The sequence below is a fragment of the Mus caroli genome, unplaced genomic scaffold (assembly GCF_978045245.1).
Source record: "Mus caroli unplaced genomic scaffold, Mus_caroli_1 scaffold_2, whole genome shotgun sequence".
Classification (NCBI taxonomy): Eukaryota; Metazoa; Chordata; class Mammalia; order Rodentia; family Muridae; genus Mus; species Mus caroli.
Genome location: NW_028227257.1, coordinates 40239338 through 40256786, shown reverse-complemented (window position 1 = coordinate 40256786; position 17449 = coordinate 40239338). Strand labels below are relative to the sequence as shown.

Below are 17449 nucleotides of genomic sequence, written 5' to 3'. Positions count from 1 at the left end.
TTTCTATGTGCAGGATAAAATGAAGTGTGTGTACATACATAGATGGCCTCACTGACAAACATGCAATCATGCAATCATTCTGAGCATTCTGAAAAGATCTAGAAGGGAGCAGTGACTTGTCTATCTCAGACTTTTCTCCCTCTGGATGCAACTTGACTATCCAGCCATGCTGGGTAGATGCCTCGGAGGAGACAATAGAGAGGTTCACACTGGAAAAATGATGCCTAGATCCCTAATGTAAAACATAAGCTTCAGACATCTGTTTGGCTGTGTGGTTGGAAAACTGTGTCTTAGAAGAAATCAAAGTTTGGAAAAAAAAATCAGTGTGATGGAAGGAGATAGAAATGGACGATGCTTCTGAGGGCAAGTACGGCCTGAGAAAGTTTTCCATTCAGTTAGAGAAGAAGCCATCACAATGTCATACACACACACACACACACACACACACACACACACACACACACAATTCTGAATAGTAGGCAGAGAAGACTCAAAAGCCCTGTGATAGCCCAAGGTGCCTTCAGAGTGAGCACTGTGTCAACAGCCTTAGCAACTGGCACAGGACCCAAGATTCAGGTGGAAACGTGTGGAGAACATTCTTGCTGAGTCTATGTAATAGCAACCACCACAACCTATTATGAATGAAGGGTATCCCATCCCTTCAAGGTACGTGACTGTTGATCCATGCTTGGCACTCACAGAGGCCCTAAGGCTATTGGAAGCTGTGTATAAATTATTATGGAGAAATTATTATGGAGTGGTGTTACTGGGGAAGAGTTGTGTTTTAGAGAGCAAGCCCATGATGCTATAGCCCAAGCTTCCCTTTCTCTTAACCTTATCAAGTCACCCTGGGCAAGCCCCCACACTCTAGGGCTTTTGCTAACATTTACTTCTGATAAGAGAAGTTCAATCTTGACAATGTGCCTACCTCCCAACCCCCCTAGTGTGGTCTACTTTCTTTTCCCCATGTCATTCATAATTTCTACTATACTATATAATTTACTATTTTATATTCATTGTTCATTCTGCCATGGTAAAAACTATTCTTAACAATAAATATACCCCACATACCTAGAATTATACTTGACATATAGTGAGAGTTTAACTAATATTCACTGGCCATATGTTGAATAACGACTTCAAAGGCTATTTCTACATTTGCTGTTAATATATTGGTCATTTACTGCTGTGTAACAAATCCTATTCTTGGCATCTGAAAAAAAAAGCAGTCATTTTTTATGATTTAGTCGCCTAGAAAGTATAGACCAGTGGGAAGTTCGACACTGGATGGCTTCAGTTACATTCAGGCTCTATAGGAAAGGATTGTAAACCTCCCTTACACTGTCAAATGTCTTTGTAGTCCTTCTTGTGGCTCCATTCTTGGTAATATCTCATCATTCTTAAATGTGTTTAGCCTGAACTCCTTTCATGATGGTTGGATTTACCAACCATCAAACTAGACTGTAAGCCAATGGGGACTATAAGGTCAAAGTAAGACCATATTGTTTAGAACCCTCTGCCCCTCTCCACCCCTCTCCGCCCCTCCCTTCCCCTCTTCTCCTCTCCTCTTTTTCCTCCTCTCTCCTCTCTCCTCCCCTTCTCTTCCCTCCCCCATTCCTCTTCCTTTCCCTCCCTCTCTCTCTCTCTCTCTCTCTCTCTCTCTCTCTCTCTCTCTCTCTCTCTCTCTCTCTCTCTCTCCCTCTCTCCCTCTCTCCCTCTCTCCCTCTCTCCCTCTCCCTCTCTCCCTCTCTCCCTCTCTCCCTCTCTCCCTCTCCCCCTCCTTCCTCTTCTCCCCTCTCCCCTCTCCCCTCTCCCCTACCCCTTCACCCCACAAGAAGAGAAGGTATGTCCCAAGGGTTATGTTCCAGTCGCATACAGTGCTGCAACCCTCTTGGTCTTCCCAAAGCCGAGCTCTAAAGTGATCCTGCAGCTGTGAACCTTTGAGCGCGGGCTGTACCCAGTCCCCTCGAGAGCGAGAACACGAGAACACGGGAAGTGGAAGAAGGCACAGCCAGCAGGCAGAGGGGGCAGGAGACAGGGGAACTCTTTGGGCGGGGATGATGACCTTCTCCCTGGCTCCCTTCCAGATTCCACAGACGGGGAGGGTGATTGGAGTCTCTGGTCTGTCTGCAGCGTCACCTGTGGAAATGGCAACCAGAAACGGACCCGTTCTTGTGGCTATGCATGCATTGCCACAGAATCCAGGACCTGTGACCGTCCAAATTGCCCAGGTAATTGTGGGGCTGTGGCTCCAAGTTCAAAAGAAAGGGGTTTTTTCTTTTGTTTGTTTGTTTTTGTTTTTCGTTTATATTTTAAAACTTGGAGAAATTGCTTACAAGATAACCATTTCCTCGTAAATCTTTTGACTGGAGTGGGACTAGAGATAGCTGATAGACTTGGTGGATGAGATGGATTCGCTGAGCCTTAAGTATAAGTGCAGTGCCCGTGACTAATGCTATGCCATCTTGTTCTCATTTAACTTGAAGGAGGGACTCTGGTCAGTTTGGACCTTTGATGTGGGATTGTCATGACTTGAAAAACTCATTGGAAAACAGATACTTATGCCTGATAAGGAAGCCAGCATGAGTGGATTCTCATTCTCGGGAAACCATAAAGTTAGCCCTGTCAATAAGACTTGAGAGTTGCCCAAGGCTTCCAAGAGAACAAACTGGGGCAATTTAGCATTTAATTGTGACCTTACACTGTAGTATCAGTGCCTTGAAAATTAAAGTAAATTGATAACTTGGTGAGGAATCATGTTGGGGCTAAACAATAATTATGACTGTGGCTGTCAAAGTTAAAGTGCTTTGTCAAAATGTAGTTTATGGCCTATTGGCCTAGATGCCTCCAGTGTTAGAGAGATCAAATAGGAGTAGGCAGAGGAGGAGAAGAGGCAACCAGGACCATGAGTGGCCCACAGAGCCGAAACTATGTGCCTCCCTATCCTTTACACAAAGCTTATCTTCCCCTGGCCTATAGTTTTACTGTGTTCTCAATTGCCAGGCAGAACCCCAGCCTACAATAATACCTTGGTCCCTTTCAAGAAACCACACATTCCAAGTGGCTTCATCTAAAAGAAATTTCAGAGACAGAAAATCTGATCCTCATATACCAGACCTCCTTTTTCTACCCCAGACATTCTATTCTCAATCCAGAGACATTTGGACCAAAACAAGAGTGGAAGCACAAAGGGATTTCTAAAGAGGGGAGGGGGGTTGGCTGGAATAAGATCTGTACTGGCAGAGGGCATTCGAAGAAAATGGAGTTGAAACGTAAGAAGTGGTAGCTCTGGCTCCATGTCAGCGCTGCAGAAGTCTTGCCTCTCCCCATTTTTCCTGTGCTCATTGCAGTGAACTGAGGCAGAAATCTGACAAGTGGGTCTTGGCTCAGTAGGAACGAAGTTGTAAATGATAATGGGTAGGAGGAATAGACACCAGGAAGGATGGGAAGAAGAGAAAGATAATGTGAAGGAAAGGATCAAAAGGATATTGAGATGTAGAGAAAGAAGGTTGTCTAGGGATGTGGGTGAGGCGTGAAGTGCTGTCTACCTGTGTGTGAGGCCCCAGATTAGAGTGCTAGTGCCAAGCAAAAAGGAAGAGGAAGGAGGAGAGAAAAGAAAGCAAAAGGATAGGAGAGAGGAAGGGGAAGGGATGGGAAGGGGGGAGGGAGAAGAGGAGAGATGAGAAGAAGAGAGATGAGAAGAGAGAGATGAAGGAAAGGGAGGGGAGAAGAGAGGAGGGAAAGAGAGAAGAGACTGATGGGAGGAAGGTAAAGATTAAGGAGTTGAAGAAAAACAGGAAAAAGATGGTCATAAAGAAAGAAAAGGAGTGCTCTGGGTAATTAAGTACCAATCAAACTTCCATGGATTTTGGGTATGTTATTTCATTTAATTCTCAAAACTGTCCCCATGCAACAGAAATTTATTGGTATATGTGTTTAGCATTTGTGGAAATCAAGACCTGAAACCAGCAACAAATGATATTTGTGTAGTTTGAATCCATGATGCCTGATTCCAGACTCCATGTCCTTAACGGGTACACTCTCTCCTTCTCCATGAAGAAAGGTCTCCAGCTTAGCCACATACAGGCAGAATTTTACTTTGAGTTATAGGGGTGTGCCTGTATTTTGATCAGAGCTAGGATACAGAGCCAAGATGTGGATTTCTTGTCAGGGAAAGGCTCTTCTCTGCTGCCATTTTGCTTGTTTCCTTCTTGGGTACCAGGACCACTAAGAACAGTACTGCCAACATCATTCCTCATGCATGCATTTCTTCTCCTCTGTCCTTGCCCACTTCAGTCTTTCAGCCTTTCTGCTTCAGGGGGTGCCAGGTTCAACGATCCTTTGGGAAGGAATGATGACTTTTAGCAGGGTCTCCTTTCTTATTTGGTTTGTTGAATCTCTGATTTACTGGAAGTAACTACAGAATAGACAAGTTCCTGTAGGCTTGGTAATGATCTTCTGTAAAACTATGTCCCCTGGAGAGATGGCTTGGTGGCTAAAAGCACCCAATACCAATGTCAAGAGATTCACAACCACCTGAAACTCCAGCTCCAGAGGATCTGATGCCCACCCTCTTCTGCCCTTCTCATGCACTGGGCGCACGCACACACACACACACACACACACACACACACACAGAGAGAGAGAGAGAGAGAGAGAGAGAGAGAGAGAGAGAGAGAAATAAAAATCAATATTTCTTATAACGATGTCCCTAGGTCAGTTAAGGAGGACCTCATGTAAAATCAGAGTGATTTCCTAAAACACATCCAGCCATGCTCAGCAGTGAAGCAACAGTGCTACCAGCCTCTGCTCTGGCCTTTCTCTCATGATTTAGCTGGCACAGGAATTCCTGTTTGTAAGAAAATTAGTTAGGTGTGGTAATTCTAACAGGAGGTTTAAGGGATCTGAGAGGTTTGCAGCAAACTAGGTTCAGTTCCTGAGAGTAAGTCATGGGGGTGGGGGGCGTCCTGTGTGCATCCTTTCTGAAGCATCAGTGGGATTAGAACTAAACAATGAATGAAGCAGGAAACACAAGCTTCTCCTTCTCCTTCTGAGAGATGCTTGCTCCACACTCCATGCACTTAACTCAATTGACTCTGCGAAGGAGAGGTGTCAGATCTGAACTTAGCAAAATGAATACTGAGTAACACAAAGATGAAATGTCCTATCCAGGTCCACATAGCAAGTCATAATTTAAACCCAGGCAGCTGGCCATTTACGAGAAGGTATTGAGCATTCTGCTGTCTCGGGCTTAGTTTGTCACTCACCAGACAGCTACAAGCGCCCCACCAATCCTTACCCCTCATCACCAAGGCAAATGGCTGAGCCCATGGAACTCATGCAGGCACATTTGGATCTGATTTTGAGCTGTGAATAGTATCTGGGGTTTTAATACGTTTTATGCACCGCTACCTGCTTTTTACTGTTTCCTCTGTTGGCAAGTTTCTACCCGAGAGGAGTAATGAAGACAAGAAGGCTTTGTTCAGGTGTTTTGTTTTGTATTTGAGGGGTGGTGGTGAATTTTTTCATATAACTAGGGGAAAATGAGCTCTTGTTCTGTGTTTAGGAATTGAAGATACTTTCAGGACAGCGGCCACTGAAGTGAGTCTGCTTGCGGGAAGTGAGGAGTTTAATGCCACCAAGTTGTTTGAAGTTGGTAAGAGGTTTTTCTTCTTCTTCTTCTTCTTCTTCTTCTTCTTCTTTTTTAAATCCAAATATTGGTTTAGTGCTTTGGAGATTCATTTTGCTTTTGCAGTGCCATCCTTGGACCCAAGAAAATGTTTAATTCTTCCCTTTGAGGTTCATTACTCCCAGCATATTTCTTGCTCATTGAATAGACTCCAAGCAAGCAAGACAGCAGCCTCATTCCTCTAACACCAGACTAGACTGAGACATAGGACACATCTGTGGGAAATTTGCAGAGCCTCCAAAGTGAAAGACAAGCTAGAGCCCACCCTCCCCATAGCAAAAAACAAACCCACTACTCAGCTGTCCTCACCGAGCATCCAGTAAAACGAAGTCTCCGGCAGAGGAACGAAGGGGGAAGGAAGTTTTCTCGATAGTTTATACTTCCTTCCTTTGCAAGAATTTCCCATTAAAATTTTCCATTAAAAGAAAAATTCAGTACGCTCGCAAGTGTAGGGGTGTGTGGGTGTGTGTGGTGTGTATGTGTGTGGTATGGTGTGCGTGTGCATGTGTGTGTGTGTGGTGTGTGGTTTCTCATTTCTCTACTAGAAAGTGCTGGCTCAGAAGCAACAACCTGAACGAACACAGCTGAAAGCATCCCCTCAGGTGCAAGCTTGCTTGTCAGCACAGCCTCAATTACTTCTGGATCCCAGGCTGTGTTGTAAAAGAGTAAGATTCCTTCCATCCCACTTCTTTTATCCCTGAAAATTCTTTTGTTATCTCATGTCTGCCGTGCCTCCTCAGACAAAATGGAGCAGTTCTAAGTCTCTTTTAGTTTCCTATCCCAACTATTTTGAGATATAATCTTCTCTTTCTCAGAGAACTTCAGGAGTCAGTCAAGGGTCTAGGTAGAATAGTCTAGAAAAAAAAAAGAATGGAAAAATGGAACCAGCACTCCAATGAAAAGGAACAGTAAACAGCCTCAGCCTCAGCCTCAGCCTCAGCCTCAGCCTCAGCATCAGCATCAGCAGATGGTGGTGGGTGGGGCAGTCCTCCTGCCTCCTCCCTCCAGCCCCAGCTGAGGGGGTATTTACAGTGGAAAGCTGCTGGGACAAAAGACAATCATTTTTTCTAAGAGTGACCTCCGGTGGGTTGAGCATGCTCCAGTTGAAGACCACATAGCCAAGAACATTTGGGTGACACAGACTGGTCTTGGTGGGAGAAGTGGGGAAGTTGAATGGTTAGGAAGGAGGGTAGCTCTGGGAAGAATGGAGAGGTGAATGTGATCAAAACATATCATACAAAATCCTCAAAGAACTAATAACATTTTTTTTTCTGAAGGATGGGGGCAGCCACATCTTAACCACCTTAAGGTGAACACCAGCTAGTTGGGCTGATTTTTCAAGATAGATCCCAGATCTTGGTTTAACTAGAATATGCTTTGATTTTTACAATGCTTGTTGATAATTTGTTTTTAAAACAAAATTTATTCAAACATATCTGTAAGCCAAACTCAGGACAGTTTAGAAATTCTGTGTGATTAGGACCTTCACTCACTCCTCACCTCACATACACAATAAAATTGCATTTATTTAGCAATGGTCTTCTGCAAGCACAGTTCCCTGGATTCGTTTTTTTAAGCTGACTTTAAAGGTCTGTATTCTTTGGGGAATAGAGAACTTCTCCTGTCTCCTCCTATCACATTTCACAGGCAAGCATCTTTTACTTTTTCCTACAGGGCAAGGCATAAGACCACATTCAAAGCATAGCTAAGGATACCAGAACTGAGTAGACCTATTGCAACCAGAGTCCAGGCAAAAAAAAAAAAAAAAAAAAAATCAATTGAATACATAGGCAATTGGCAATGATTTGGTAAGGGACCATTTCCAAAACTATGAGCAGTTGATTTAAACCAAAAAAAAAAAAAAAGGGGGGGGGGGACCCAGGACTGGCAACACTGGAGAAGCCTTACTATTCTTGATCTGATGGTACCTGGATAGGGGCAGCAAGCGCAGCTCAGAGCAAGAGCCACCTCTCTAGTCCCAGCTCCCCCAAAGGATCCAGTGAGTGAGAAACCAGAGAAATATTCTAGCCTCTCCATCTTCTATCTGTGTGCTCTAGTGATGGGTCCTCCCATTAGACAATTCAATCAGAAAGCAGGAGGAAAAAGCCTATTGATATAGTCCACACTATATCAGGACAAGGTCATCATAGGATGAAGATACAGAAGGGCAAACAGAAAATGAGAAAAGCAGACTGGAAACATTAGACTGCTGCATGGTCAGATTACTTAAGCTAGCACTGCCTTGAGTTTTCTCATCTGTAAAATGGCATGAGGCAGGAGTGCATCTTACAGAATGACTGCAGAATCCAGTGAATTAATTATTTGCCAAATTCAAGCATACCTGTCACACTGAATACCCTGTATAAGTACTTTTTTTTTTTAAATGAAAATAGGTCAACAAGTGTTCTATAGGCACATGAATTGCAGTAGTCTCCCACCTTGGAAAATATAATGCCATTTCCCCAGGTTTCCTAAAGTTTGTTTCTAAAGGTCCTGACCTTCCAAGATTGAGCCTGTGACTTCCCACGTACTATCCAGAAAGGAACTGTCTGACTCTGAGCGACAGACAAGAAGAGACAGCTGAGAAATCCTAAAAACTCAGAGAAAAAGAGGAGCCAGTACACATGCCAACGGGCCCTACCCAGGACAGTGTACTGTTCACTGCACATCCCCTGCCACTCACACTCCATCCCAAGTTCATTGGAGAAGTCCTACTTTCATGCCAACTTTACATTTGGTCAGCAGAGGCTCAGCAAGTTGAAATGCCTGGTCATAAAGCTGCTAAGAAGTTGGGCTTTTATCCCAGCCAGGTTAAGGTGAGAATTTAATCTCATACCAGAGCTCTGTGTAGACTCGTGAGAAATGTACCATCTCGTCCCACTTCCCCATCTAACTGATGGGACATGTGCCCCATCCCAGCTGACCCTATGTCCTGACCATGTGATCCCATATATAACCATACCAACCTCTCAGGCATTTGGCCCAAAGATGACGGGAGTTCTTTCTCCTGCCTTACTCTCATTATCCACAGACTTCACAGCCACTGGAATCTAATGGCTCTGACTCCTTTTGATCCAACTTGGCTGTTACTACCAAGCATATTTTTTCCTGAGCTCTTACCATTAATATACTATACTGAATTCAGCTCTGGATCAATTTTCTTGCTGCATAGCTCAATTGATACATATTTCCCTGACTACCATGGCTCCCTAGGAACCTCTGAACAAGCCTAAACTGAACAAGATCTCCATTGCATGATACCCAACAACCTTGTTCTCTTGTGTGTTCTACTCCAGAGAAAAGGAAAGCATCCTCAGCCCCAGCCCAATCATCCTCACTCTTGAATTCTGTCTCTCTCTCTCTCTCTCTCTCTCTCTCTCTCTCTCTCTCTCTCTCTCTCTCTGTGTGTGTGTGTGTGTGTGTGTGTGTGTGTGTGTGTGTGTGTGTGTATTAGGCTTGAGATCTCTCATGATCTCCATGTCTCTACTACCCATGCAGTGCTGGGGTTACAAACATATGCTCACTGCATCCAACTTTTTCATCAGTACTGGAGACCCGAACCCATGCTTAGGAGCAAGCACTTTGTTCACTAAGCTATCTCTTCAGTGCCCCATCAGATTTTTTTTTTTTTTTGATACTGCTCAAGTTTGGTTTTTACAAAGAATGCTTAGCTGCAGGCCTTCCCCTGCATCCTCCCACTACTGGTAACTGAAGCTTGTATCAGTTTGGGTTCTACACACACCAGACTGGAATGGATATGCAAGGTGACCTTGAGGAAGGGGAAAAGGAGAACTGGAAGGGACAAAAAAAATCAAACGACTCTGAGTCTTGTCCAACGGGGACTGCTCAGCTGAGGGGACCCAGCAGGAGAGCCAAACAGCAGTGTGTCCTCCATGCCTGTTCATTGGCCTGCAGAGCAAGTCTGACCCAAATAATGGGAGGTGGTCAGCAAAGTACACAGAGAGACTCTTCCAGGAGCTCTATAGACAAAACTGGGCCAGTACCAACCCTACCCTGGCGCATGACCAGCATGATGTGTCTTGTACCCAAAACTCTTCTTAACTTACCTTCTAGAAATAACATGTTGTTTCAGTTTTGAAGTGTTTTGTTTTCGGTTTGTTTTGTTTATTTTTTTTTTCTTTTAAGACAAGAGAGCCAAGTATTATGTGGTCCATGCCTGTAATCCTCGCTTTCAGAGGCCAAAGTGACTTCCAGCCTAGCCTGGGACACACTGTGAGACTGTCTCAAAAACAACAGAAGAATGTCTAGGTTTAGGCAAACAGGGTTTTCTTTTATGGAGCAGTAAATAAAGCCCAGTGGTGCATGCATTGGTCAGTTTTCTGTCACTGTGGGGAAAAAAAAAATACTTGAAAGAGAAAACAACTTAAAAGAAAGAAAGATTTATTTTGGCCTCTAGCTTCAGAGCATGGTATGTGGCCTGTTGCCTTTGGGCCCACGGCAAAGCACAGCATCACAGTGAGCAGGTAATGAGGGTGTTGTTCACCTCGTGGCAACCAGGAAGGAAAAGAGAGAATGAACAGAACTATAGGATGCCTATCAGCTGCACACACTGTTATCTTCTATAAGTTCCATTGCCTCCTAATAGTACCATAGGCCTGGGACCAAGCCATCAATATATGGGCTATTAATGGGCATTTTAAATCCAAACTATAACAGGGCAAATGAGACAGACGTGTGGCAATGTAGAACAGCAGATGCAAAGGTGTTTTATCCTTTGGACAGCCAACCTAGTTTCAGAAAGAACCCTGATGAGACTGTCCCACCCAGGGATCCATCCCATAAGCAACCACCAAACCGGGACACTATTGCATGTGTCAGCAAGACTTTACTGACAGGACCTTGATATAGCTATCTCGTATGAGGCTATGCCAGTGCCTAGCAAATACAGAAGTGGATGCTCACAGTCATCTATAAGATGGAACACAGGGCCCCCAATGAAGGAGCTAGAGAAAGTACCCAAGGAGCTAAAGGGGTCTGCAACCCTATAGGAGGAACAACAATATGAACTAACCAGTACCCCCAGAGCTTGTGTCTCTAGTTGCATATGTAGCAGAAGATGGCCTAATCGGCCATCATTGGGAAGAGAGGCCCCTTGGTATTGCAAACTTTATATGCCCCAGTACAGGGGAAGGCCAGAGCCAGGAAGCAGGAATGGGTGGGTAGGGGAGCAGGGGGGTGGGGGGGAGGGTATAGGAGACTTTCAGAATAGCATTTGAAATGTAAATGAAGAAAATATCTAAAAATAAATAAATAAATAAATAAATAAATAAATAAAAGTAGAAAAGAAAAGAAAAGAAAAGAAAAAGAAAGGAAAAGAAAAGAGAAAGCTGTATGCTAACTCAGCAGAGTGAGACCCAACCCTAGGGGGAGTGGGGAGGGCAGAGCTTGAAGAAAGGAGAGGAGTTTAATAAAGCTTGGTGAACATGTATTCTGTTCCAGTCAGTCAGTGTGGGCAAGCAGTTCAGCTGATCGTGAGCAAAACAAAGAAGGTTTGTGTCTGAGCTTAACATTCCTAAATGGAGGCAGAACATCCATGAGTCTCATCTGAATCCAATGTAAAACGGGGGTTTCAGGAAGTTAAAGATGGGAAGGGGTCAAACATTCTTAACATTGCTGTTTTCCAGGACATAGTTCTTTGAAGCTCAGGCATTGCTCCACCCTCTTTTACTTTTTATTTTAATATAAAGGTCTCATTGAATGGAAATCATAAGAAAGTTTTTCTGGGTCCCTAGGTTACCATGAGACCCTCTATTTGTTCCTCACATCTGCTTGATCCCTACCTTGTATCAAGTTCCCTCCCATATGGCTATCATTTCCCCAGTGTTCATTTCTACCAGCATATTATCCTCAGTGTCTGATAGAGACCAAACTAAAGCATTCATTCAACTTGGCCCAAGCAACTGAAGGACCATGAGAAAGACTATGAGTGGTGAGGCAAAGGCTAGGCTAACTTGGGAACCTCTTGTCCTGTCCAAGTCGAGTGTCACTGTCTACCTACACCCTGGCCAGTTGTTTGTAAGGGGCAATGTGAAAATGGCAGTGTTGAAATTTTAGTTTCTTAAAGAAAGGCACAAATTGAAGTTCATAATGAGGTGCTGTGACACACACCTTTAATCCCAGCACTCAGAAGGCAGAGGCAGGCAGATCTCTAAATTAAAGGATAGCCTGGTTTACGAAGTAAGTTACAGGGCTACACAGAGAAACCCTGCCTCAAAATACATACATACATACATACATACATACATATATACATACATATATTAAAATCCATAAATTATTTTATTCTTTAAAACAAATGTTAAATTTAAATATATTTTGATCACATTCTTCCCTTCCTTCAAGAGCCTTCCAGATCATCTCCACTTTCCTACCCACCCAACTTTAAGTTCTATCTCAAAAAACAAAAACCCAGTACGACAACAAAGCCTACAAAACCATGGAAACCAGTTAAAACCACACCCAAAGAGAAAAAAAAAACCACCAAGCTATAACCAAATAAAAGGAGTATTTGACCAACATACAATTTAAACCCATAAATTCTTAAAGGTTTGCAACTAATCAAGTTTTTCTTAATGCTTTAAAAACCAAACATGTCACTTCTGGGTTCCGAGTCACACACTTAGCCCCTTTGAGGCATATGAATTGGCATAGAGCAGTAATTAAGGTCCAGCAGTTGGGAATGTATTAGGTTTTAAACAACTCAGTGAGTGGCAAAAACAAAATAAATGCAACCCTACAAATGGTCCTTTGAGGCCTTTCCACCATATTACCACTTAGATGGGAAATTCAATACAGCTCTCTGATTTTGTTAGGATGTATAATTAGGCTATGGTTATCTGTTATGATATTCTTTTTTGTTTTGTTTTATGCTTGAGGGTTTTAACATGGTGGGGGGGGTTGAGATCTGGTTTAGTTTGAACATTTTTTTGAAGATGCTTTAAATTTAGAGATAATAACATGTTTCTACATTAAAATTTTAAAAGGTATATCACACCCACCAACAGTCAAGTATAGATGATGAAATGCTGGCAGTCATTCGATTGAATTCTCTTTGCTGTTCTGTGTTTGAAAATGTCTCATACTATGAAGTGAAGTGTTAGGAAAATGTATTATAAACAATGTTGCCAAGTCCTGGGGAGATGAGAATAGCTACCATGCCTGGCGGTCATGGGTACCTGTGGAGTCACTAATGCTAATGGAGGACACTGTTGATGTCCACACCATCCTTCCAGAAAGTTTAGCATGTGCTAAGAGGTTTTGTTTTGTCTTTTGTTTTCCCCCCATCTTTTTCAGACATGGACAGCTGTGAGCGATGGATGAGCTGCAAAAGTGAGTTCTTAAAGAAATACATGCACAAGGTGATCAATGACCTGCCCAGCTGCCCCTGCTCCTACCCTACTGAGGTGGCCTACAGCACAGCTGACATCTTTGACCGCATCAAGCGCAAGGACTTCCGATGGAAGGATGCTAGTGGGCCCAAAGAGAAACTAGAGATCTACAAGCCTACTGCTCGGTACTGCATCCGCTCTATGCTGTCCCTGGAGAGTACCACACTGGCTGCCCAGCACTGTTGCTATGGTGACAACATGCAGCTCATCACCAGGGGCAAAGGGGCAGGCACTCCCAATCTCATCAGCACGGAGTTCTCTGCTGAACTCCACTACAAAGTGGATGTTCTGCCCTGGATTATCTGCAAGGGTGACTGGAGCAGATATAATGAGGCCCGGCCTCCCAATAACGGACAGAAGTGCACCGAGAGCCCTTCTGATGAGGACTACATCAAACAGTTCCAAGAAGCAAGGGAGTACTAACGCACCACTGGTTTGGAGACACAAATGCACTGCACTGATCTGCCAACTGTCACCTGGTTCTTTTTATCCACAATATTTGTATATCTGTATATTACACATGAATATTTTTGTAAGTATAATAGGGGTATGCACCAGGCCTGGAGGACCGCTATGTCCAGTACTGACAAACCATGTTGGAAGTTCTCCTAATGGCTGTGTGGGATGGAAGAGGCACCTGGGAGCCATAGTGAGTATGACTCTGTTCCCACCTCCATCCAGTGCACAGGAGCACAGAGACTGAGGTTGTAAACATTATAAGCAGTTTATATATATATATATATATATATAAATATATAACTTATTTAATACAAATGTGACTTAAGCTTAACCTTTTCTCTGGAGTTGTCCTTATAAAAAAAATTATTTAATTGCTTCTGAGAGAGTTAAAAAGGGAAAGGACATAGGGGGGTTTCGAGAAAAGGAATTTTGCATTGGAAATGCACCAGAGCAATGAAACACCCACCTTGCACCAGGTGTTCTTCAGGCGTGGAGTGCTGCTAGCGTCACAGATTCCAAGACTTCTTGGTCTTAGATCAGGCAAGGGGTGGGTAGTAAGTGAATATGCAGAGTCAATCTAAGACATGGTTTTCAATGGCTTTAAAGTAAATGGCCAACATAATTGTACTGAAGAGCCCAGCAGGAGCATCTCTGCTCTGTCTTAACAGGCTCAGAAGACTGAATGAAGTTCAGGTGTAAAGCCAGGAGTGGCACTTTCCAAAGAAAAAACACAAGTTGAAAAATAATAGGGGCCCCATTTTGTCTATTTTATCTTAATAGAGTGACTTTTCTCCACCAATATATTCCCAGTAAATAAATATAAAAGGGGATGATGGGAGCTGAAGCCTGGGAAATCCTACTATTTTTTATGTTTTAAGAAAAAAACTGCATTATTTTTGTAAAGTATTTATTGAGTCGTTGGCTATTGTGCATCGTGCAGTTATGAGATGATCCTTTCTGTGGGGTAGAACTTGAGGACAGATGAAGAGTTGGTTCTTATGCAACCTTTTACTTGCAAAACTCCAGGGAAAGAGATATACAATAAAATCATGATAAAATGTGTTGCCCGCATCCTTGATTTATAATCCAGATATTGTAACTACTCCAAGTGAAGCAAGGCTTCCATGAGGAGAAGCTTTCAACTTAGGTGGGAATAAAAGACTCACAAATTGACTTATGGGTAAGTAATAGCATCTTTAGCATTAAGGCCATCTCTTTGGCCCCCAATTTGCTCCAGCTAATTGGCACACATGATTTTTTTTTTTCTTACCCAGAACTAAGAAAATCAAGCTAGAGCCAAGACTTAAGATGGGCAAGACTACTTCCAGACAAAACAAAGGAATTCAAATAATAAGTAGAACTAATTACAATGCAAGTTATTATTTTTCCAGATGAGAGAAACAAAAGGTCAGAAAGTATAAACCATGTGTGAAATGCTGGTTTGGTGCCTTTGTATCCCTGTTGATTTTTATATTTTTGACCATACACTCAAGTTCTCCTGGTAAAACGTGTGTTCTTACAGAAAAGCTTTTGCCAGGCCTTTATACTGTAAAAAGGTTTACTGAGATATTTTACCCACGAAATTATTTGCATTCAGGTTCTACATCTAATGACCAGACAGTAAGTCTTGTTTGCTGCTAGAGAGATGGTCCAGTAGTGGTTATGAGCACTTAACACTCTTGTAAAATCCTGGGTTCATTTCCTAGCACCCACATGTTGGTTCATACTTATTTGTAACATTTCCAGAGGATCAGGCACCTTGTTTGGCCTCTGTGGACACCAGGTATGCATGGTACACATACATCCATGAAGACACTCATATACATACACATACAAATACACATAAAAATAAATAACTGTTTTAAAGGTCTTGTTCACATTGAAGAAATGCTAAAAGAACCAGTAGATAAAATAAATAACCCATGTATCAGAGGAGAGGGTTTGGTTTGTAATACTAGTAACAAACACTCTTCAGAAAGAGAATTGGCTGGAAATGGAATGTATTGTCTTTGAGCTGATCAGTTTCTTGAGAGGATACACACATAAGAAGAGGGAGATGAGGTGCATGGGATGTTCGGCTGAGTAGCAAGGAAAGATTAGACTGTTCTAGAACAAGACCTGATGGGTGTGCTAGAGGAAGCTCAGAATTGTAGGGAAATCTTTCAAGAGACCAGGAATGCATTCAAGTTTCCAGTAGAGGAGTGGGATTTTTTTTTTCGGGTAATTTGAATTGATTTTTAAAATTGTTACCTTTATTTTGTTGAGATTGATTCCATCATTTCGCCCTTCCCTTTACTCCCTCCATATCCCTCTTTGTTCTCTTGGTCACTGATTATTAACTGGTTCTGTGAGTGTGTGTGTGACTGTGTATGTGATTTGTGTGTGTGTGTGTGTGTGTGTGTGTGTGTGTGTGTGTTCCTAAATGCATACATACAACTTGCTCACTCTTTTCAGGGCTGACCATTTGGTATAAGCAATTGCTGTGGTCTTCCCTGGAAACATGATCTCTCCAACTTTCATCATCCCTTAGTTGTCTGTAGTTCTTTTGTGTAAGGTGAAGGCCTCTTGGGCTTTTCCTGTCCACTTTGGCGTGTCTGTTGTTGTCCTTGTTCAACTCATGATTAGGCAGTTATATTAGGGAGACTTTATCGGTACAGCTCTTGGCATTGTTAGGAGACACAGTCTCATAACAAATCCTTGATCTTCAGGTTCTCACAGTCTTTCCTCTCCCTGTTCCACAATGCTCAAAGACGCAGGAGTGTTTTGTAGATGGACCAGTTTGATATCCCACCAATAGTAAATGAGGGCTCCCTTTGCCCCACATACACTACAGCATTTGTTTTAGGTTGTTTTGTTGATTCTTGCCATTTTGGCTGGGGTAAGATAAACTCTCAAAGATGTTTTGATTTGAATTTTTTAAAGTTATTTTTACTTATTCATTTTACATCCTGCTCACTGTCCCCCATCCTGGTCACCCCTCCCACAATCTTTTCCCTATCCCCACTCCCTTTCTTCTCTGAGTGAGTGGGGGCCACCCTGGGTATCCCCCCACCCTGGCACTTCAAATCTCTGCGAGGCCAGGCACTTCCTCTCCCACTGAGGCCAGAGAAGGCTGCCCAGTTAGAAAAACATATCCATGTACAGGCAACAGCTTTTGAGATAGCCCCTGCTCCACTTGGTCAAGACCCATATGAAAATCAAGCTGCACACCTGCTCCATATGAGCAGGGAAACCTAGGTACAGCCTGTATATGTTCTTTGGTTCATAGTTCAGACACTGAGGGCCCTGAGGGTCTGGGTTAGTTGATTCTTTTGGTCTTCCTGAGAAATTCTCAACTTCATATAGAAAAACAAACAAACAAACAAACAAACAAACCAGGATAGCCAAAACAATCCTGAACAATAAAAGAACTTCAGGAGAAATCACCATCCCTGACCTCAAGCTGTACTACAGAGCAATATAAAAACTTCATGGTATTAGTACAGAAACAGACACATTGATCAATGGAAAACCCAGAAATAAATCCACACATCTATGGACACTTGATTTTTGATAAATAAGCCAAAACCATACAATGTAAAAATGATATCATCTTCAAAAAATGTTACTGGACTTACCAGTGTCTATATGTAGAAGAGTGAAAATAGATCCATATTTATCACGCTACACAAAACTCAAGTCCAAGTGGATCAAGGACCTCAACATAAAACCAGATACACTAAATCTCATAGAAGAGAAAGTGGGAAATACCCTTGAACTCATTGATACAGCAGACAAGTTCCCAAACAGAACTCCAATGGCTCAGGCTCTAAGATAAACAATTGATAAGGGACCTCATAAGACTGAATTTTCTTAATTGCTAGGAATGAAGAATATTTTGGAGATATTTCTT

The 17449-nt window shown here is 42.7% G+C and overlaps 1 protein-coding gene across 1 annotated transcript in view; it reads left to right on the top strand.

Moving 5' to 3' along the window:
• The window catches only part of Ism1 (isthmin 1), an 84987-nt gene extending 70417 nt beyond the window's left edge, over positions 1-14570 (top strand). The window contains exons 4-6 of the mRNA XM_021156866.3: positions 2088-2231; positions 5567-5656; positions 13004-14570. Of these exons, the coding sequence (XP_021012525.1) occupies positions 2088-2231; positions 5567-5656; positions 13004-13521 (752 nt within the window). The 3' untranslated portion in view covers positions 13522-14570. The remainder of the gene's footprint in view (positions 1-2087; positions 2232-5566; positions 5657-13003) is intronic.
• The last annotated feature ends 2879 nt before the right edge of the window (positions 14571-17449 follow it).